The 23,760-nt window shown below is 41.6% G+C and overlaps 1 protein-coding gene across 3 annotated transcripts in view; it reads left to right on the top strand.

Annotated features, from left to right (window-relative positions):
• Nucleotides 1-984: 984 nt before the first annotated feature.
• Nucleotides 985-23,760, top strand: part of PLCH1 (phospholipase C eta 1) — a 205,731-nt gene continuing 182,955 nt past the window's right edge. For all 3 annotated transcript variants that reach the window (XM_036755457.1, XM_036755456.1, XM_036755455.1), the window contains exon 1: nt 985-1,063. In XM_036755457.1, the coding sequence (XP_036611352.1) occupies nt 985-1,063 (79 nt within the window). The remainder of the gene's footprint in view (nt 1,064-23,760) is intronic.

Here is a 23,760-nt window from a genome sequence, read left to right as displayed (position 1 = left end):
AAAGGCATTGAGCATAGGCTAGGTGATGGCTGGCAGGCTGGCTGTTGTTAAAGAACCAGCCAACTTGTGAATGGAGGGGCTTTTTTTCCTGGTTGGCTGCATGGTGATGGATTTTTTGGCCAAAGAAACTCGAAAAGACCATCTAATAAGGTGTAGACAAGCTGTAGCCTGGGACAGTGGAGGGAGTATCCTAGTGATAAAGTCACTGATCATTAAAGTACATTGAACAGCCCTCTATGTTCTGAAGGTTGTGTTTGCAACTTAGGTCCAGAAAAAAGTCAAAGGTCTGGAGAGAAATGGTTTAACAAATATGGTTCTAGGCTTGGAGTCAGGAAGTCTTAGGTTTGAATCTTTCCTGGCTGTGTGAACCCAGACAAATTATTTTATAGTAATTATATAATATGTATAATATACATATATATATTTAATAATAATATACTTACCTTTCTGAGGTTTTTATAATGATGATGATGATAATTATAATTCTAATAATAATAACAACACCTTCCTTATAGAGTTGTGGAGCTTGAAAGAGACAATATATGTAAAACTTTGTAAATACTAAAATGCTATGTAAATGTCACATGTTATTAATCAGGATGATAGAGTGCCAGTCCTGGAATCAAGAAGTCTCATCTACTTGAGTTCAAATCCAGCCTCTGACATGTACTAGTTGTGTGACCCTGGGCAAGTCACTTTACCCTGTTTCCCTCAGTTTCCTTAACTGTAAAATGAGCCAGAGAAGGAAATGACAAACCCCTCCAGTGTCTTTAACAAGAAAACCCCAAATGGGGACTTGAAGAGTTGGACATGACTGAAATGACCGAACAACAAAAAATAAACTTTATACAGTGGTCTGGGGAATACCATGGAGTAGCAAAAGAAATGTCAGCTTCTTCATTTAAACGAAACAAAACTTTGTCATCTTCTGCTTTTCTTCTCAGACCTGTTGGGATTTGATGCTGCACAGAAAGTTTCAGAATAATGAGTTACTGGAGCCTTGAGAAGAGGAACTGTGTGCAATATCGGCGGCATTTCTTAGTGGATAATAGCGTGTTTCATGGTGAGTGGCCTGTATTCTACTTGTTTTGATTTTTTAAAAAAATCTTGTAGAACAGAACCTTGAAAGCTGGAAGGCGCCACAGAGGTAGAAGCAGTAATAAGAATAATACAATAACAATAATGGCTGTCATTTGCCTAGAGCATGTTAAGCTTGGCAAGGTACTTCACACATTATCTTGTCTGATCCTCACAACAATCCTGTGAGGGTGGAACCATTTTACAGATGAAGAAATTGAGGCTCGGAGAGCTTAGATGACTTGTCCAGGGTCGCACAGCTAATCCTACCTAAGGGAGGATTTGAACTCGGGCATTTGTGACCCCAAGTCCAGCACGCTTTAGGTTGTCCAGTAGAAGCTGTGTTGGAGCAGGAATCTGAGAACGTTTTTACAAATGGTTGTCTAGCCTGTGCCTGAAGAACTCCAGTAAAGGGAAAACATACGTTCATCCAAACAACCAGTGTTATTTTTGAACAGTTCTTGAGAAATTTCCCTTTTTATCAAGCCCAGATCTTTTTGCTATGATCTCCATCCCTTGCTTTTAGCTTGCCTAAGCAGACAAAAAGAAGCCTCTATTTTTGACAATTGTTCAGGTGCTTGAGGATAGCTCTAACCCTTCTCTGGGCTAAATGTGCCTTGTCCTTCAATCTATGACTCTTTGATTATGTATTACACTCTGGATACAAACCAAATTTTGTCTCTGGAATTTACCCAGCAATTCTAGTTAACTTCCTGGAGAACCATCGGTTTGTATTTCTTAGTAGAGGGATGTGCTTCTGGTTTTATTTCTAATCTTTACAGTCTTAGCAGGCTGCTTGTGGACAAAGAGAACAGCAAAGCTGGTCTATAGAGTCCCATTCTATCCATCTTCCTCATCTGTCCAAGCCACTGCAGTCATACATCAGGCAGGGGTCGATATCGGTCGGTAAGATGGTGAACCACGCTCACTGCCTATACCTGGCAGGAGTCCGTGGGCTGTGCTACATATCGACATGTTGTGAATCACTGGACCCAGCTCTTGGCTCACCAGTCCAATGTCTTTTACACTCAGGGATTTATGGGATACCTTTATCCATTTTATACCTTGGAGAAAGAAGCCTGGGTGGGGGGGAGGTGAAGAATTAGGTTAAAGAAGAGGGGTGACTGGAATGGTGACAGGTGATGTTTCCAGAGAGTCAAGCTGCTTCTGAATTTTTCTGCCTTGGTTTTCTCTCTCTCACTTTCTCTCTGTCACGTGCATGCTCTCTCTCTCGCTAAGAGGCGTTGCTGAAGATTCAGAACTATCTGCAGGCATTTCTTCCTTCTGGGATACGTAGGAGTGTGAGGGCACAATGAGGGATATTTCTAACTGGGACCAGGACATCTACAAATGAGGGTGATGTCCCATCAAAATGGCTTCTCTCTCTTCATCATCATGATCATCTCACCTTCTTCTCTCTTCCATTCCCTCATTCAGACCTAGGTCATTGTATAGCCCATCAAGGATGGCAGAGGTGGTGGAAGACTGATCCTACCTGGGGTGCTCAACCCCCTTTTCCTCCCCCTTCACCCAGGCTGTTTGAATGCTGCCAGGTACAGATGTGATGGGAGTCAACAACTTCACCCTTTCTCATGAGGTGGAAGACTGTCAAGCTTTTCTATGTTGCCTTGCTCTTGCCTCCTATGGTCCTTCAGGACTTGCCACCTACCCTACCTCTATGACCGCCAGTCCCTTGGCCCTGTCATTTGACCTGAGGACATTTGGGCCTTGCTGTCAGCCCCACTGTGACTCCCTGGAGATTTCTGGACCTTTTGATCTGATCTGTAGCTGAGTTTTCTTTTATGTGTTATCTCCCCTGATTAGAGTGTGAGCACCTCGAGATGAGGGACTGTCTTTTATATTCTTAGAGTTTAGCACAGTGCTTGGCTAAACACTGAACAAATGCTTATTCATTCATTCATTCTCATCCCCATCTCAGTGCCTTTGCATACATGTTCCCACCTTTAGAACACACCCTCTTCTCACCTCTACCTCTTGGAAGCCCACCTTCCTTCAAGACACAGCTCAGGGGTCACCATCTACACCATGCTTTTCCTGGCCCTCTTAGATCAGGAATCCTTAACCTGGGGTCTCTGAAATTATTACAATTTTTTGATAACCATTTTAATAGGATCTGTTTATTTTATAAATCTATGTATTTTATTTTGTGCATTTAAAAGCATGATTCCAAGAAGAGGTCCATGGGCTTCACCAGGCTGAGAAAGGGCTCCATGAAGCACAAAAAGGTTGAGACCTCTGCCCGAAACATTAATGTTCTCTCCCTCTCAAAATGACTGTTTATGATTTTGTGTATAGTGTACATCTACTTCTCCATACACATAGTGTGTCCCTCCTATGCAGTATAATGTAAGCTCCCTGAGGTCGGGGAACATTATCATTTCTGTCTTTGTACTCTCAGTACCTAGCACTGGGTCTTGCACGTAATAAATGTAATAAATAAGTAATTAATTATTTAAACATTAGATTGTGTATCTAATTCAGAATTGATTATGGCCTTGGCTGGATGTGAAGGACCTATGGTCAATGGGTGTGTAACTGGCTGTTTGAGCTACTAGGTAAAATCACTGCCTCTTAAAGATGGAGAGCCAGAGTTCTCTGCTTCATCTTCCTGTTCTCTGCCCATCTCCTCCAACTAATACTTGCTAGACCAGCAATTAGCCTTCTGTAATTCCTGTGGTTACCATTGGAAACCAGTCTAGGACTGTGACAAAGGCAAAAGCTCCAGCATCTCCTGGGTATTCCTTGGGATCTTCTAGCAATCCTGTTTCTCATTGATTTGGGAATCACTGATTTCTTGATATTGTAACTCACTGGGACAGAGGACTTTGGTGTGGAGTCGACCCACAAGAGCATGATCTTTTCTTGTTCAAGCAATGAGCCTTAACTAAGCACCTATCATGTTCCAGGCACCGTCCTGGGCATACAAAGACAAAAGGGCAGTAGTTCCTTGTCTAAAGGAGTTAGTTTGCATTCAACTGGGGGAGAAAACATGTCCACATTTAAGCAATGGAATTTGTAAACACCAAGTAAATTCAAAGTCATTGGGGGAGGCCCAAACAGCTGGGAGGAGGAGATCTGGAAAGGCCTTATATGGGAGGAGAGGCTTGAACTAAGCTCTGAAAAAGCTGGGGGACTCTAAGACAGAGTGCATTCCAGACGCAGGGCACCATCTTGTGCACGAGCAGGAGGGCACGAGAGTGAAAGTCCCATGAGAGGAATAGTGGTATTCAAGCCGTTTCAGCTGAGTGCTCAAAACAGAGAAATTGACATCAGAAATGTGACCAGGGAGGTTCTTGTAGAACTTGGTTTGAGATTTGCTGGAGAAATTATGGCATCAGGAGGTTTCTAATCTTGATTCAGCCAGGAATGGCAATCCAGCCGTCTCTAGCTTATTTCCATTGCCTTTATGGGCGTGGTAATGGAGTCAAGTATCAAGGTGCTGTTTTGGAGAGGAAATGAGTCTATAAAAAAATGTCCCAAAGTTGACTATTTGCTACCTGTTGGTTTGACTTTTCATGAACACAAGGGGGCAGCATAGCATTTAAAATAGGAATGGAAAATTTAGATTTTTAAACCCAGTAGCATTCGTCTCGGAAAGGGATTTAGAAATATTAAATCCTCCCAAGATTATGGAAGCTGAAGTCAATTAGATTTAAGGTTCAGTTGTATTTAAAAACAATAATAGGTTTAGAAATTCCTAGTGGTATAAGATGCCATGCTTATCATAACCTTATGGAACTCTGTAATGCCTTCAGGGGTGTGTGTGTGTGTGTGTGTGTGTGAGAGAGAGAGAGAGAGAGAGATTGAGAGAGAGAGAGAGAGAGAGAGAATCTGGATTGTTTCTTCTCAAATTTATGTACATTCTCCTAAATGAAAATATCTATTAAGACGTGGTCTCTAGTTACTCCACAGTAGGCCCGCATAACCTCTTGGCACTTTTTTTGGCCCCACCCCCACCCCCCCAGGCAGATTACTATTGTCCTTCATTTTAAAAATCACAGTCATTTTTTCTTTTTCCTTCAAAATTTTTTTTAAAGCTTTTGTATGAACCTTTTCTAAATCCTCTGTATTTTGTTTCTGTTGTGGTAGTGTTTAGTACAGTTTTCTTTTAAATAAATCAATTTAAAAGCTAATCAATGGTTCCAGAAGTGAATCTTTCTAGAACTAGGATAAGGACTTGACCTATGATTTCAGTAATACTGACTCTACCAGTGCAGGTCAGTCCCTTCTCTGAAATTTATAACCTTAGAGAATTGCCCAGGACATTGAGAGGATAAGTAACTTATTCAGGGTCCCCTGGCCAGAATGGATCAGAGGTAGGATTTGAACCCAGGGCTTCCTGGCTCCAAGGTCAGCTCCATCCACCATGCTGTGTTGTCTCACACCATAGACATTTGCTCTTAAATCCTGCTTTCCTCCACCAAGCACATTGACCCCTTCCTTGTAACAAAGAAATATATTTAGATAAAGCCAAACTGTACTGGGCAGCTATGTAGCACATTGGATACAGCACTGGGCTTGGAGTCAGAAAGAGCTGAGCTCAAACCCAGTCTCAGGCACTTCCTAGCTGAGATGTATAAAAAGTTTCTGGGTAATTAATCATTTTGTTAATTATTACTAGCAGATAATTAATAAAAGGAGTCAATAGCATTCTCAAAAGCCAAAGATGCTTGATGGAACTCGTTCAGTGCTTATATGCCCTTGAAAGAATGGGTGTTCCTGAGGATGGAAATTAAATTCTGATTGGTTAACACATAATGAGACAATGAATATTAAAATGAAAAGTGGACTTATTCTAAGAAGGGACTGGGGGAATGACCTTGATCACTCTTGATCCCAGACCATCCCCAGCCTTGGACAATCTAGACCCCTCACCCAAGCCTTCCCGAATGGAACACAATGGGCCAGAATTTACATTAGATGAAATTCTCCCTAAAGTTTTCTAGTTGGGTGGGATCTCCCACCCAGGAAGGAAAAGCATGTGCCCCAGGGATTGGGTAATCTCATCCATCAACAATGTCCTTCAGAGACTGAACAACCTATAGGTTTTGGAAAAAATCAGTTTGATAACTGATTATTAATATAAGAAGAAATAATCATTTCTCTTGTAGCTATATTGTTTTGAGCAAATCACTTAACCCTTTTTTGTTGTTGTTGTTTTGTCAGTTAATCATGTTCGACTCTTCATGACCCCGTTTGGAGCAAGGATCCTAAAATGGTTTGCCATTTCCTTCTCCAGCTCATTATACAGATGAGGAAACGGAGTTAAACAGGGTTAAGTGACTTGCCCAGGGTCACATAGCTAGGAAGTGTCTAAGGCCAGATCTGACCCACAGCCTCCTGGCATTCTATCCACTGTGCCACCTAGTTGCCCCATCACTTAACCTTAGTCTGCCTCAGTATGGAGATAGTACTAGTGCTTCCTTGAGTTGTGAGGGTCAAATGAGGTAATATTTGTAAAGTGTTTAGCACAGCACCAGGTACATTGTAAGTTAATAAATGTTAGCCAACATCACCATCTGGCCCTCTTGTCTGATAGTTTAGAACACGTTCCCCATCTCTGAAAGTAGGGAAGTGTATTTCCTTACCATTTCTCTGGTTTATTACCCCTCAGTGGGTTTGGCTGCCTTTTAGTGTAGCTGCGTCTGTGATTGTGCATTGTGTTCTTGGTTCCTCTTTCTTTAATAGACCCTCATTTTAGTTCCAATCTTTTGCTCTCAGAGTAAGCCCTGCTATTGCTATTTCTTAGTTATGGGAACTTGATTTCTTTCATTGACCTCCTTAGGGTATATGCCTGCTAGAGCGGCCAATGATACAAAAGGTAGGAGCAGTTCAGTGATTTTTCTCACATGATGAATGGTATGTTCTTGAAGATGATGGGCACTGGTTATAATCCCTTTTCATCTGGGAGAGGTGTAGCGTGGTGAGAGATGAAAGGCAATGTTAGAAATGGGAACTCCCCTCTCAGAGCTGATTGAGGAGGGAGATGCTGGGGTTTATAAAGAACTCCAGGAATGTCTAGATGAATGCCCCTCTGCCCATTAGTTTAGCTTTTATTGGCTCGCGTTGATTAAAGAAAGACAAAATCAAGAGAAACATCCCAGGAGTACCTACTAAGTTGCATTTGCAAATCTTATAGCCTGACCTATACTTATATTCATGCTTGAAATAGTTGAGAATATCTAGCTAATACGTGGAGGGCTATGGGATTTATTTTAACAGACCATTTCTGATTTTCTGCCTGTATAAATGATGTATAAGTGCTAAATATGTTCTGGCTGTTGTTGCTGTTGTTAAATTCTCCGGGGAATGGGTATTCTCATTCTCATATTTAGGAAAAGGAGAAAATACATTTCCCTCAGAATGTTGCAGACCTGGGGAATTTCTTACAGATGCCAATGATCAGGTCATACATTTTAACCCTTAATTCCCTTTAATTCTGTAATGCAGAGACAAAGAATAGACTTTTAGAGGCCAGGTGTTAATTACTGGCTCCACCTGATAGACAAGGAACCCACAATGGGAACACAATATGGGAGTATGTCAGTACAGACCTGACCCACCTCACATCATAAACATTCAGGCCAGGGGAAGATAGAGAAGTAGAATATGGTGAGTCCTGGAATTTTTTTTCCTGAGCTTGTATAACTTAGGTGCCCTCCCCCCTCCTCCACTTTGAACCCTAGCACCATTCCTCTGGTGTGCTGACCAAGCCTTAATATTTACTGGTGATTAGTTGTGCTGTAATGCTTAACTCGCACTGGGTCATTGTTTAATTTTTTAAACAGTTTGGTATTAAGATTTGTGATCATAAAAACCCCCATCACCTATGCTGTTGAAACTATATATAGCGATGCCCCCATTCCCCTTTTCCCCAACTACCACTCACAGTGATGGGGCAGGTTCCCAGAAGGCAGCTGACTTCAATTCTTAGGGGTTTTGATAACCCTGAATGGGTTTCTAATATTGCAATTTATCAGCCCTCATTGATGGTGGGCCCACTAACAGCTAGTGGTTTAAATTACCTGATAACAAAGATGTTATGGCAAGAACAAACATTCCCCCCTCAAAGTATAGGGTATCCTCTCATGGAAAAATATATATATATGTATGTATGTACATACATATACATATATAAATACACACACACACACACACACACACACACATATATATATCTGTATACATACACAAGTGGAGAGCCCCATATTTAAAGAACCCACTTGGCAAAGGAGTAACACATAACCTTTGGTTACTGGAAGTCCTTCTTTCCCTTCATAGAGTCCTCATAAAGTTTCCCTTAAGGAGCGCTTTCTACTGGTCTGCAAAGCTCATTAACTTTATAGAGTCCGTAGCTGACACTTCCATCCTTCCCAAGAGCTCACATTCCTTGAAGCTGACTTTTCTCGGGTGACTATCACTCTTGGCTCAATGTATTGTTTATAACTGGCACAGACTCTCTGATCCCAGCTATATACATCATCTGCTGATTGTCCAGCCTTTTTGATGGTATGGTTAATGGAGGGAGGGAAAGAGAGAGAGAACAAGGATTCCCTCTCAGAGGCTTGGTTCCAGTTTTCCACCTGTATCCTTTGAACTGGAATGCTCTGGTCACTGGACTGGTTCATTGCTTGGCCACTTACTGGTGAACTGGCTGCAATTTGTCTACATGGACCCAGAAATTTCTCTGATTCTTTCTTAAGATGTGCATGATGGGAATTGTCTGTTTTCATCCAATAGTGAAAGCACTATTATCCTCTTAAATTGATTAAGGATTTATGATTCGTGTCTGGTTTCCACTTTGGATTGATTTATTTGAGCTCCTGGGCCTTCTGTGATTACATTAATTGGGGAAGAGGTGGAAGAAGCCCACTCCAACATACACAAAAAGTCCATTCTGGATCATCACCTCCAAGTGACTGAGAAAAAAGTAGGGAGGGGCTGCTGGGGAGCAGAAGTTATCATCATTGAGGAAGTAAAGAAAAGAGGTATAGGGGGTTTTGCAAAAGAGTCTTGGATTTGGGGGTAAAAGGTCTCGATTTGCATTTCGACTCTGCCATTTACTAGCTATGTGACATGAGGTGAATCGCTTGCAAATTCATCTCTCTGAGTGGTGGTGTCCTCACCTGTTAAGTATGGAATTTGGACTCAGATCATCTCTTCCGGTATCTTCCAATTCTAATTCTCTAAGTCGTGATTTTGGAAAGGGAAGAGTTACTGGGGATCGACTATTCTACTCTTAGATCTTCCCCTGGCCTGAATGTTTACAATGTGAGGTGGGTCAGATCTGTACTGACAGTTTCCCATGTTACACTGCCATTGTATTTCCCTGTCTACCAGGTGGAGCCAACAATTATCATCTAGGCTCTAAAAGTCTATTCTTTGTCCCTGCATTATAGAACTCAAGGGAATTAATTGTTAAAATGTGTGACCTGGTTATCGGCATCTGAAAGAAACTCCCCAAGTCTGCAACATGTTGGAGGACAAGTAGTTTCTCTTTTTCCTAAATATGAGGATGAGAATACCCGTTCCCAGGAGGCCGCAATGACAGCAACAACAGGCAGAATTTATATAGCACTTTCAGGTTTGCAAAGCACTTTATGCTTAGCTCACCTAAGCCTTACAACAACCGTAGGACATAGGTGCTGTTTTTATTATTCCCATTTTATAGATAAGGCTGAGGTTGAGGATGCCCAGAGTTACACAGTAAAGGGTCTGAGGCAGGATTGCCTTGGATCTTCCTGACTCCAAGGCCAGTACTCTACCCACTGGATCACTTAGTTGCTCCATGGAAGCCCCTTGAGGGTAGGCATTATTTTTTATTTTGTATCCCCAACGCCCAGTAGAGTGGCTTGCCCATGGTAGTACCCAATACAGGTTTATCAGACTGGATTCCTTTTTCTTGGTATTGGTTCCGCTGAATCTAAACTTGGAAAATGTGCTCATTTTTCTATTAATTTATTAATTACATTTTAAGTTATTCTTTTTGCATGACAAACTTTAAGGATGGTACATATTCTACTTTTCAGTAGACTTATTTGTTCTGAAATTCTTCATGAAAAGATGGGATTGTGGTCAAACATGATGAGAGTGACTGGGGGAGACTCATAGAATCCTTTTGTCAACTTTTCATTTCTATGATGATATATATACTACACATGGTAGATGACTGATAACTGTTTAATAAATATTCAGACAATAAATGTTTATTAAATGCCTGTTATGTGCCAGGTACTGTGCCAAGTGCTGGGGATACAAAGAAAGGCAAAAGGACAGTCTCTGCCTTTAAGGAACTCACAGTCTAACGGAGGAGTCAATATGCTAACAGCCATGTCTGGACAACTTATAAACAGTATAAATAAGAAATAACTAATAGAAGGAAGGCACTAGAATTAAGAGGGATGGGAAAGGCTGCCTGTAAAAGGTAAGATTTTAGTTGAGACTTACAGGGAGCCAGGGAAACCACTAGGTGGAGATGAAGAGGGGACAGCATTCCAAGTATGAGGGACAGCCAATGAAAATGCCTGGTGTTGGGAGATGGAGTAAATGTTTTTCTGTCTTTTGTTCTTCCTCCTTTCTAAGAATAAACTTTGGCTGGTTCTCTTCAAGCTGTGTTCTATACTTCTGGAACTGGAATTTTCTTGTTCAACCACCTCATTTTATAGAGGACCCCTCCTAGGGACAAGGGATGAGGAAGTGGATGATATATCTGTTGTCATACTTCTAGTTAGTGGCCAAGGCAGGATTGCAACCCAAAGTTCATGGGATCATCATATCACAGATGTAACATTGGAAGGGGCTCTGGAGATCAACGGGGCCAACATCTTCATTTTAGAGACTGAGAAACTGAGAGCAGCCAGTTAAGCAACGTGTTCATGGTCACTCAGGTAGTTAGTGTCAGAGCCAGGATTCAAACTCATGTTTCCTGACTCCAATCCCAACACTTCCACCTTGGCCTCTCTAGTCTTCCAGTCCAATATTTGTTCCCCAAAGACAATCTATTTTAATGGCCTTTGTCTTGGTAATGAGTAGGGTGGTGAAGCCCTCTCATGGAATCTGGATCTTGGCTTTTCTGTGAGTTAAGTGGGATGAATGGGGGTGGGGACCTTTTAGCATGGCTCAGGGCTTCTGATTGACAGCTAGACCTAAGTTTTGAGTTACTAAAATCACCTGAACGGTGTCCTCACCAAATAAGGATAAAAGTGTCCTTTAAGAGTTGGCATTGGCTAAATTGTACCTGGGGTAGTAGATTTCTGCATTTAGACTGTGAGTCTGGACTCCACCAATGAGAGTAAAGGGTTAGTGGTGGGAGGAGCATGGAACCGCTAAGGTATATAGTCATGCTTTACTTCCTGTACTGGGCCTCTCCTACTAGCTTGCTGCTGGCAGTGATGATGCTGTTTCTCTTGAGATCGTAATAAAGGAGTTTTCTGTTTCTACCTGGAGAAACCTCTGATTTTTTTATTAAATGCTGGGTGGTCTCACCCCACACAGTAAAGCAATACAAGATTTTATACATAGGTTGACCAGAAAATACCAGAGAAAATCCAAAAAGCTCCTAAACTGGAAGTTTTCTATGATGGGGAGAGGGCAATCTATAGAAATGAACACAAGGCCATAGAACTGATAGTTAGAAGGGAGGACAGCTCATCCACAGATATAAAATCCACTGTGTTTAACATATCAAGATCATTAGGAATTAGGGGGAAAGGAGGAAATGGATCATAGGATTGATAATTAGGAAGACTTTAAAGCTTGTGGAAAGCTTTCCCTGTAGACTGTGTAAAACCGTAGAACAACCTCGAATCTCAGAGTGAGAGGGGACTCCAGGGACCATTGGGTCCTACCTGTCCCTGTATGGCCATCCCCTTTATGTCATCTCTCTAAAAATTGGTTTCTTCTTCTTCTTCTTTGATGGAAGTCTTCTAGTGAAGGGGGCCATGCTCCCACTCAAGACAGACCATTCTATTTTTGGACAGCTGTAATTGTTAGCAAGCTTCTCTTCCCATTGAGCGTGGGCAAAATGGCAACCCAGAGAGATGGCTTGTCAGGACCTGGGTAAAGGAGCCTGGGTCTTGTTATTTTTAGTAGCTCCTCTCTCTTCCCCTTGCTGACTGGAACAGATCCTATAATCATGAAGTGTGGCCTTGGCTGTTCCACTTTTCATCTTACTTTTAATTTGATTCTCAATTTCTGGCCCTTAAACTTAAGACAGAGGAAAGAGCAGCCAGGCAATCTGGCGGATTAGTTTGTTTATTCATATTTGAAAATACTAATATTGTTTAAATGCTAAAATGGAAAGAAGAAATAGCCTGGTTTCCCTGCCAGCCAGCCTCTTCCCAGATTTTCTGACTCCTTTCCCCATAAGTGGTCACTTGTGAGCATTGACTTACAGTGAAGATTCTGGTCTTTTGTTCGTCAAGTTTCATTTCCATAATTGTAATTAATTTTCATTTGTGTTCTCATTTTCCCCAATTGTTTTTTACCCTCTTTGGGTTTAAAATATTCACAGAGTCCAAAGGGAGGAGACTGGCACATTTTCTTTGGCTCCCCTGCTCCAAGTCCTCTTGGTTCATTGTTATAATTTTGTTCTCTCTCTTTTTTTTTGGTTGTTTAAATACAGATTTTATTTTGCAATGATAATTATGATTGATTGTACTTATAATCAAGAAAAAAACTATTGAATGTCATCTATTGCAACAAAGATGTGGAAAGGAATGAGAATCATGTGATGGATTGAGGTCTTGCATTAGAATCAGGCAGATCTGGGTTCTAGGCCTGTTCTAATACATACTAGCTGTTGACTCTTGGCATGCCCCTCACCTCTCAGTGCCTCAGGCAACATCTGAAGTCTAAGTTACAGCCAGTCCCCTCAGTGGAGAGAAATTCTGCCCAGGGAATTCCCTTCAGGGGAGGGAGTTTCCACACTGGGAGTTCTCATCAGTAGTCAATAAACATATATTAAATGCCTACTTTGTACCAGGCACAGTGCTAAGCACTGACTGAAAGCCTGATCTTATGGGGGATGGCAATTCACAAGAGGAAGCTGAAAGGAGGAAGGGGAATTGAACTAGAAAGTACCGTGGAAGAGGCCTGATGTTCCTGGAGTCGGAATCAAGCGGAACAGCTGTGATGAGAAATGAAGAGAGCTTGAGAGTTCTGAGTTCTCTAATGGGAGGTTTTGGGAGGAATTTGTCACTTTGCCCTACAACTCTCCAATCAGAGGGCTTCTAAATCCCCTACCACACTATACCCCTTCCCCTCCAAAAGGAAGAAAAATGACATTTGTTTACATTGTTTATATTTAATGGTTTGAATCCTTTCAGACTATCGTATTGAATGAAATTGTGCCTATAGATACCAAGTTTGAATTCTGTTTTCTATTATCTCTTATCCTTTATCACTAAGGAGGATGAATGAGATATCCTAGCCACTGGAAGGTTGGCAATCTATAATAATGTTGTCTTCAAGAAAAGATTCTGAGTTTGTATCAAAACATGACTTCTTTAAAGGAAACTCTTCATCTCTGTATACTTCTCTAAAACGATTTCTGGAGTATTTTATTTTTCATAAAGAATCCTCTGAGCCAAGCTTATCTAGATGACCTCTCCAGGAGGTCTCCAATGAGTTGGGTTCCAAAGGATCATCTGGAGCTTGGAGCTTGCTTTTCTTTACAACAATACATACTAGCTAAGTCACAGGTGAACTCACAAAAGCCTAGGGTTTATCTTCAGCATCTTTCCATTTTCCTTTCTGAATCTCCTCTTCCATCTGCTAGCGTATCTTTCCCTATATCACCTTGAAGTGGGCCACGTAAGCCATCTCTACCTTCTTCTTTCTGCAATCCAGGTTCCGTGTTGGACCACTTAGTCTTGTACAAGTGATCGTTAGTTTTCCCAGAAGTGTTACTGTTTTAAAAAAAATCAAAATTTGTATCAATATCTTTTTTTGTGTCACCTACATTTCCCATTGCGTCCCCCTTCCTCCCTCTTTTAGAGAGCCACTTCTTATAGCAAAGAATAAAAAAGAAAAAAGAACAAGCTTAAAAACAAGAGTGACCCAAAGTGTTAGTACTTCAAAAAGAGGCCCCTTGTTTGAGCCCCACTTTCAGAAAGCATCAGAGAGGAAATCATTTTTTGACTTGGCAGGAGTGACTCCTGAATGCAGCACAACCTGGGTATTCTGCTCTCTTTGGTGAGTCTTCCTTAGCTGTTTGTGCCATTAGCAACCTCCTTTCTTTCACTACTGAGTATACGAGTGTTGGAAAGGTGCAAGAGAACTCCCTTCATGCCCCGTGGCAACTAGAGCAGCAGAGAAGTGTATAGAAGGTTGTTTGCAAGTTGGTGACTTGCTGTAGTCACCACCGTTTAACCTCAGCCCTAATCAGTCAGGTCCACTCACTGGTGCCCTCCTACACTGTCCTGGTCCTGCCTCTATGCCTTTGCTTAAGCTGCACCCCCGCCACGATCTGGTCTGACTTTTCTTCTCTTATTTATAACCAAATGATCTTTCCAAGTCTAGCTCGTGTCCCCCTCACAAATTCCAGGACATTTCTGTTGGATCGTCTCTCCCACGCTGATCCCACCCATGTGTAATATCCAGGGCACGTATTCAAAATGTTCAGTTTTTAGTTTATCTGTTTCTTGTTCTCTATTCCAAACAAGTGATAGCTTGGTATAGTGGAAGACTCCTGCACTTACAGTCAGGAGAGACCGGAGTTCGAATCTTACTTTGGAAATAATGATGATAAGAGCTAGTATTTCTATGGTGCTTTAAGGTTTGCAAAGTGCTTGACAAATATTATCTCATTTGATCTTCACAAGAATCCTGGGAGGTAGGGGCTATTACCCCCATTTTATAGATGGGGAAACTGAGAGGGAGAGAGGTTATGTGACTTGCCCAGAACCAAATTTGAACTTGGGTCTTTCTGACTTCAGGGGCAGCACTCTGGCCCTTGGCCCTGTCACTACCTCCACGAACACCTTTGTGGCCATGGTTCTGAACCTCCATTTTCTCCTTTATAAAACAGGGCTAATCAAACCTACAGTACCTACCTCTTAGGGATGTTGTGAGGCTCAAATGAAATACCGTCTGTTGGTACGGTACTTTACAAAACTGAAAGCATTACGTATTGTCAGCTGTTCATTCTGTATTCCTTCATATGAGTCTTCACTGAATTATTAATATTTGTCATTCCTCGCAATGCCATAAAATTCGATCACACTCATAGACATAATTTGTCCAGCCATTCCCAAATGTCAAGCAGGCATTTTGTTTTCAGCTCTTTGTTAGCAAAAATAATACTGCTATCAGCATTTTTATATACACAAGCCTTTTCTTGCTGCCAACTATCTCCTTGGGATCTAGTCCAAGAAGTGGTTTCTCTGGGGCAAAGGGTAGGAACAATTTAGTGATTTTTCTTGCATCCCTCTTAATTGTTTCCCCGAGTGGGTGACCCAATCCCTAGCTAGCTCAGCAGTGAAATAGCAGACCTGTCTTTGTACAGGGCATTGCTCATCTGTGGTTTAGTTTCCCCACCTTTGCTCTCCGTGTTGTTGGACGTGGAGTAGTACTTCAGGGCTGTTTGAGTGTGCACTTCTCTGATTATTAGTGATTGTTGCTAGTTTGCATTTCTTCTTTCAAAGGACATTTCCAGTCTTTGACTGTCATCTTCATCATAGCTTTTCATTTTGTAGATTTGTAGTCAATTTCCCAATACAGTGGATCTCCAGTATCTTGCAGGCATATTTATGCATGGAATTTTCTATTACTTTGTTTCTCTTCTTCTGATTCTTGCTCTATTAATATTATTTGTGTAAAAGCTTTTGAATTTTAAATGTGATTTTATCTTCTCTGATCCCTTCTATCCCATGCCTAGTTAAGAGTCTTTGTTTATCTGTAATTGTGAAACACAGAATGTCCCATTATTCCCTATTTTTTAAAATGTGATTTTAAAATCTTTAGATAATTTACTCATTTGAAATTTATTGAGGTATAAGATGCAGATCTAAATGCATATTAGAGACATATGTATGTGTATATGTGATATATATAGCCAAACCTTGTACTAACCTGGCCATACTCACTATATATTTTGGGCAACATATTGCTATTCTTTATTTTGTATTTTTGCCTCAATATCTTTTAGGAAAAGAGAGATAGCATGGCATCATGGATATGGAGCTGACCTCAGAGTTAGGAAGATTTAGGTTTAAGTCATGTCACTGACCAATATTAGCTGAGCTATTCAATCTCTCAGTGGCCCCAGCAACTTTCTAAGGCTATGAAATACAGAGGATTCGCTCTCTGTGTGTGTGTGTGTGTGTGTGTGTGTGTGTGTGTATGTAGGGGGGTAGGAATTGTTCATGTTGGGAGTTCCCTATTTTGAAGAAATGTCCGGAACTCTTCCTCTCCCTGCCATCAAGAATGATATTGGATTATAGTTTTATTTTCTATACTTTCTCTATATTTTCTATACTTTCTCTTCTGTGTCATATTTCTTTCATAGAAAGAGTTGACCTGATGATACTATTAGGCATGTGCCCTATCAAGGACAGTGTACAAGAATGTTTGCAGTGACACTTCTCATTATAATAACAAATAAGAGGAAACAAATAAATGTCCCCCAGTTGCAAAGTGACTGAACAGATTGTGTCATGTGTACACAATCGCATCTCAGCACACCTTGAGAAATAAAGAATATGCTAGATTCACAGAAATATGGAAAAACTTAATATGAACTGGAGCAGAACAAAGCTGGAAGAACCAGGAGGATGATTTTTGCCACGACCATGGCAATAACAGGAAGGGAAATGGCTGAACACCTTCCAAGCCCTCCAGCAAAGCTCTTGGGACTGTTCTACTTCCGCACCATCCTTGCCTACCTCAAGGTGACCAATCATGACCTTGAAAGGTGGTGGATGAAGCACACCTTCCACATCTTGGCAGAAAGGCGATTGATCAGGAGCACACAGCCCGATATGCCTTGTCAGATGTGGTCAGGATGCTGCTTGTATATATTTGATATAAAGGGGGCACTTCGAAGGAGGCAGGGTGGTTCGGTAGGTAAAAATGACAAGAAAAAAAAGAGGAAAAGTTTTATTTTATTTATGGAAGTTAATTTAACCGTAAGTGGATATTAATTGAGATTAGGTGACTATATTATTCAATATTACTATACATATTCAATGTTGTTTTCAAAGGGTTGCAACTGTAATTCTTATAAAGCTATTTAGACCAAAGTTCTTTTTCCTGCCCTTCCCCTGCCCTGCCCCTGCTCCCTCCTTCGTTGAGAGTTCATTTATCACTTTGGGTTTTTTAGATTCTCTACCCTGTTTGGTTTATTTGGGTGTGGTTTTCTTTTTGTTTTTAAACATTAAAGGGCTACAAAACTGCCTGCTATTATTATTGTGTCTGTCAGTGTCCTCAGCTGAATCATGCGCTCCATGGTCCAGATGAGGGGCTGTGGCTTACGTTTCTCTTGTTTCTCCCAAAGCACTTTGAGTACTAAATACTTGCTGATTAACTTGGTCTCCTGAGCTGTGGATGTGCTGCATTGGAGGCTTCACTTTGTGTCCCTTGAGGAATTGGATGATTTTAGCCAACTCACTTCATTTCTTTGGTCCTTAGTGCCCTCATCTGCAAAATGGGAGGTTTGCGAGAGCTGATCTCGAAGTGTAAGCTCCGTGAAGGCAGTAGCCACATCCTATAAAACCATTGTATCTCCCTCAGCACATAGCACAGTAATCTGCTCATAATAATGCTTAGGGAGTCCAATTGTCCAATTGGATTGAATACTACTTTTGTGAACCAGTCTGGGCAATACTGTGTCATTTCAGTCGGCTCAATTTTCCCCTTTGTGTTTGGGATTGATTGTTCACTAGGCATAGAATGAAGGTCATCTGTCCTTAGACTTTCCTCTCCACTCAGGCTTTTTGATGCTGGTGGCATAGCAGGCTCATCGAGGCAGTGTCCTCCTGGGTATACCCATCAATGTCTGGCAGTGGTGTTACTCCCAAGCACCCAAGATTGCCTATAGGGAAGAGGAAACACTAATAATGAGACACACTGTGCTTGGATCTCTTTGCTTCTGTGACTCGTCTGCAGCCTGTCACACAGTAGGTGCTTAATAAATGCTTATAGATTTAAGCTTTTGGGAAGGCTGCATGTCACTGTATCCACCAGTGAACTTAATTAGCTACGTAATTAAGTAGCTTAAATTAATTAAGTTCAGTAGCTTAAAATAGCTACTGAACTATACAGCAAGTGGCCCCTTATTTGAGCTTCTAGCCTTAGTCTTGACATACATGGACATGCAGGAAGGGTGACCTTTCCTTATGTGGCTGCAGCACTCCTGATGGCCAGAAGGGAGCACTCAGTCTGTAAACACCTAGGCTTCTCCCTCTGCTGGCCAAGCCATGGGGGAGTGGTGGGGAAGCAGCTCTGATGAGACGTGTGATGGTTGGTCTCAGTTTAACTGAGGGGCTGAAAGAGGATCTTGCGGAAAATATTAAAACGTGAAATCTGTTGCTTATTTTTAGTTCATTCTAGAGTTGACTCTACTGTCTCTGGTTACTTTCCAATGGTTTCATAGATTTAGAAACTCAGCATGCTGTGATCACTTAGTTTATTGTACAGAGAATAAAGTGAAAAGGAAACTAGACAGATGGAGACAATGGTCTCCAACCATTTCTCTCTTTCAGCCTCCTCTTGTTTCCCTTTTACTTCTTAAGGTACACACACCCACAGGTTGTGGAAAGCGGTGGGGGATGTACTCCCTGTCTCAAACTCATGGTCTGAAAAGGGAAACCAGAGAAGGTAGTGAGGAGCTTCCTCCCCCATCTCAGAATCCCTTACTGAAAAGGGGAGGCAGCTTCCCTGCATTTGTCAGCCAACTGAGATTCATAACCACTGGTGGTCTTGTTCTGCCCCAGTGCCCTTCCCTGTTCCAGGACTGGAAGTTCTCTGGGCTGTGTTGGCTTCCTTCTCCCCTCTTCTTTTGATCATTACTTGGCACACAGAAAGCATGTTAGCTCCTGGAGCTTGCTTGCTTCTCTCTGCCACTGGTGTCTATATTCATAGCTCACCATGAGGTCCTCAGTCACCTTGCCTACTCTGGTTTCCCTTCTCCCCTGGAAGTCTGAATGGAAAGGTCAGAGGAAGGATGAAAATAATTGAGAAGAGGGTACCACCATGTACAGATAACTTCCCTTTATCTTATTACTTATCACCATTATCTCTGCCTTTTTGTAAATGAGAGGTTCATAATGATCCTGCATGATTAAGGATTACCTGATTGCTCAGCGGCAGTCTGGTTCATTCACATTTCCTTGGGCCCAGGGAAGACAAGAAGAAAAAAAAGAAGAGAAGTGGGCTGCTGGTTTCTCCTGGTAAAAGTGGGCATTTTCTGCCTTTGGATTTACTAAGAGCTTGGAGTAGATTATGTCATTTGATTCTCTCACCAACCCTAAGGTTATACCACAGGTATTATGACCCTTCTTTTACAGCTAAGTAAACAGTATGGGAGACAAGATTCACAGAACGCAAGTTAGAGTGGGAAAGGACCTTAGTCATTGTCTTGTTCATTCTCTGTTGCCAAACATACTGATCTCGCTACAGCGTATCACTCTCGTGATGTTATTGCTTCTCTTTGAGAATAAAGGCTGAGCAACAGAAGTAACAGCAACCATAACTGACCAAGTCATCTAACCCAGAAGTGTCAAAGATGGAACTTGGCCCACTGGGGCTTGTAACACTCTCGGTTATGGCCTGGATCCGATTAAGATGTATTTGGGAAAGATTTGACAAATGAAAATACAATGAAACATGGATGCTATAACATTGTAAAACCAAGTCAATATGTGGCCTGCAGGGATCTTTATTATGGATTGGTGGCCCTTGTTTTGGTTTGAGTTGGTTACCAATGAGGGGCAGCCCACTGTTTCCTAAAGCAGTCCATTCCACTTACGGAGAGATCTCACTGTTAGGAAATCTTCCCTGTATCAAACTCTTTGTGATTTCTGCTTACTGCTCATGGTTCTGCCTTTGGGAGATGAAAAGGGAAAGTCTAATCCCTTCTGCCCATGATGGCTCTTCTGATGTTTAAAAACCGCCATCTTGTTGGCCACCGAGTCTTCTCTTCTCCAGGGTGAGCGACCCCAGTTCTTTCTGTTGTTCCTCATCTGACATATACTCTAGGCCCCCACCATGCTGGTTGAGCACTTTTGGACCCTTCCAAGATTCTCAAAAACCTTCTTAAGCTGTGATGCCCAGACGTTCCTGAAGGGCAGACTACGTTACCCATATCCCCAGGACTTACCCTCATGCCTGGCATATAGAAGGCACTTAATAAATGCTTGTTGCCTAACTAACTGAATACTCCTGATTTTGTCTGGCCTGGGCAGAGTTTAATGGGACCTGTATCACCTCCTCATTTCTGGAAGCTAATCTTCTCAGTGTATCCCAAGATTGTAGAAGATTCCCCACCCCCCGCCTCCTTTTTTATCTCTCTTTTATATGTCCCCCATCAGAATGAAAGCTTCTTGAGGTCAGGGTTGCTTCTTCTTTTTGCTAGTATTTGTGTCCCCGATGCCTAGTACAGTGCCTAGCGCGTAGTAAATACTCAGCAAATGCTTGTTAACTGACTGGTCACATCAAATCACACTCTGGATTCATAGGTAGCTAAAGGGCCCTAGATCTGTTTCAAACAAGGTGCTGATGGGACTTTACCCATCTTGTATTTGTCCAGTTGATCTTTTAAACCCACAGTGTAAGTAAGAGTTGAACCGAGGTAACTTCTGACTTTGAAGTCTAACACTGTCTACTGTCTGGTCAGTTCCTTTTTAAGAATATAAGACATTTATCAGTGGTAAAATTTAACTTTTAAAAAACTGTCATCAAGTGTGGAAGTAGGTAGTTAATGGTGGCCAACTGTGAACTCTAAGGATATAACATGAACTAAGGAAGTGATTGTTTTAAAGGCCATATTAGCAACAACTAATGAAAGGAATAAAAAAAGAGAGGAAGAGAAAACCTAACAATGTGAACATTTAGAGATTTCTTTGTTACGAGGTTTAAAATGGATTGCATTTAAAAAAGTGATCATTATTAAGTATTAAAAGGGATTATTTTCCTGCAGTCTTCTGACTGAGCTCTTAGCTCAATCACATGCTGTTTTCTCTTGGAGAATGTACATATTAATTCCTCCTAACCTGTAGGAAATAGCAGCATCTTTGGCCTGATGCTTCATAATGTACTGTCTTAGAGCTGACGGTGATAGACCAATTTCTCTTGATTTGTAGGAAGTCAATTTCTTAACAAACTATTTTTCAGGCCCTTTGAATTCAATGAATAAGTTGCATTTTAAATAATTTCCTGACCCTCTATGTCAGTTTCATGTGTGCATTTTAAGCATCAGTAAGCTGGGTTTTTTTTTTACCCTTTTATAATTTTATTAGGAAAAGCGGTTAATTGCAGAATTTTGCATATTGTTAAAATTCTTATCTGCACACGTCTGAGACTGTCTGTCACAAGAGGGGATATTATCAGGTCTGTAACTTTTGCCCATGGGAGTTGCTACGTGCCTCAAAGCAAAAGCCACAACTCTGGAGAAAAAGGAGACACCTGCCTGGCTACAGGAGGAGAATAGCTAATACCAGGAGAGTCTGTGGTTAGATAAGTTCCAAAGATATGCTTCTGCTTTGATTTTGGCTTTACAAAGTGATGAATGCTCACAATGCTTCAGAGAAAAGCTGTGCCTTTCATTGAAAAATCTCAAGTACTTTCCCAACAAATAAATCTGTTTTGTCCCAATTTGTTGGTAGCAAAGGGTTTCCAAGAAGCCAGAACTAACATGGGTGAGAGAATTCCACTCAATTCAGGAGGCATTTAAAAAGACCACTCTGCACAAGACTAGGGATACCCAGACCCTAATAAAGGAGATCGGCCCTGCCCTCGGGGAGTTTATACTCTTCGGGAGGAACATGACACATACACAGAAAAGTTTGCTATTTCCTTCTCCAGCTGTATACATGTGTGTATATGTATGTATGTATGTGTGTATTCTCTCTCTCTCCCCCCTCTCTTCTCCCTCTCTCTCTCTCCCTCTCTCTCTCTCTCCCTCTCTCTCCCTCTCTCTCTCTACCTCTCTCTCTCTCCCCTTCCTCTCCTCTCCCCCCTCTCTTCTCTCTTTTCTCTCTCTCTCTCCCTCCCCCCCCCTCTCTCTTTCTCTTTCCCCCTCTCTCTTCCTCTCTCTGCTTCCCTTCCTCCCTCTCCTGGAATGTTCCATCTCCTCTGCTCTTTTACTGGAAACCTTCTCTCTTAATTCTAGTGCCTTTTCTCTGTTAATTATCTCCCATTTGTCCTGTATAGAACTTGCTTTCTCTGTATTTGTTTGCATAGTGCATCCATTAGGTTGTAAGCTCCTTGAGGACAGGGTCTTTTGCCTCTCTCTGTACAGTGGATGGCTCATAGTAAGCATTTAATAAATGTTTATTGATTGCTTGATGGTATTAATACTACAACGGGATTTCAGGAGGGAAGTCTTGTTAGCAACTTAGGGATAGGGAAATAGAGAGGGACTTGGGGAGGAGATGAGTCCACTCAGTGACTTGAAGGCAGACTTGGCCTTCAAGAGATAGCAGTGAGGACTTCTGATATGAGATGCTGCCAGCTGTGCAAGGGAGAAGAGGGGATTTTTGTAAGAGCTATTTAACCTAATTTCATAGGTCATAATTGAGGTGCTTGGGTTTCAGGAAGATGTTCTGTTGGTTTGAATCTAAAGATGAGCTGTCATTGCTCTTGGATCCTTGACCTGGTCCTGCCAAGCAGGATGATCTTTGGTCTATCTTCTTCATTCATCTCTCTTTTCATTTGTGTCCTTGCTGGATGAGCCCCAGAATGAGGCAGAGAGCTCTTTCCTCTCCTTCCCTTCCTCACTTTCAGCTGCCTATTCTCTCCAATAGCTCTTTTCTCTGTCCTTGCTCTTTGCATGCCCATCACTTCCAAATTCCTTTTGGAGGATTGTGGGAGTGGGGGGTGGTGGTGCTTAGAAGGGGCCCAGAGTTACAGGGACCCAGGCCTTTTCTGCACTTCCCTTCCATTTGTTCCCTCCTAAAAGTGTAGTCTCTGTATTAACTCTATTCTATTCATAGTGGTATTTTAAAAAAAGTTTTACTTTTGCTCTTTTAGAAAAATAAACTTTGCTATCCCTTACCAGTGATTCCCTTGTTCTCCAGCATGGTAGTCTTATAAATCACCAGCTTCTCTTATTAGTCTGAAGCATGCTTTAGTTGACAAAAGACACATCTGTTTTGGCAACATGCCTATTGTGTAAAATGAGTTACATCTATAGGCATAGATTCTCTGTAAGCCTTAACTGTCCCCTTCCCCCCGAATTTGCTTCATCATCTCCCATGTGAGTAAGTAGATGGGCTTTCCAAAGACCCTTGGCCACATGCAGCCAGGGGAAGATTAGCAGTCTTTTATTTTGATTAAATAGTTTTGTTTTGATTAAAGAGAATAAGGATTTTATGGCAGTGGAATTTAATATGTTGATGGTAGAAATGGATATGAAGTAGAGGGATTAAGAGAAAGAAGTCTCTCATCATGAGGAATATTTCAGATCGACTGGATTCATGGGGTGGGCTTAAAATCTCTAATCTG

The sequence above is a fragment of the Trichosurus vulpecula genome, chromosome 4 (assembly GCF_011100635.1).
Source record: "Trichosurus vulpecula isolate mTriVul1 chromosome 4, mTriVul1.pri, whole genome shotgun sequence".
NCBI lineage: Eukaryota > Metazoa > Chordata > Mammalia > Diprotodontia > Phalangeridae > Trichosurus > Trichosurus vulpecula.
The sequence above is the reverse complement of the archived record's forward strand: the minus strand, read 5'-3'. Positions and strand labels throughout refer to the sequence as shown.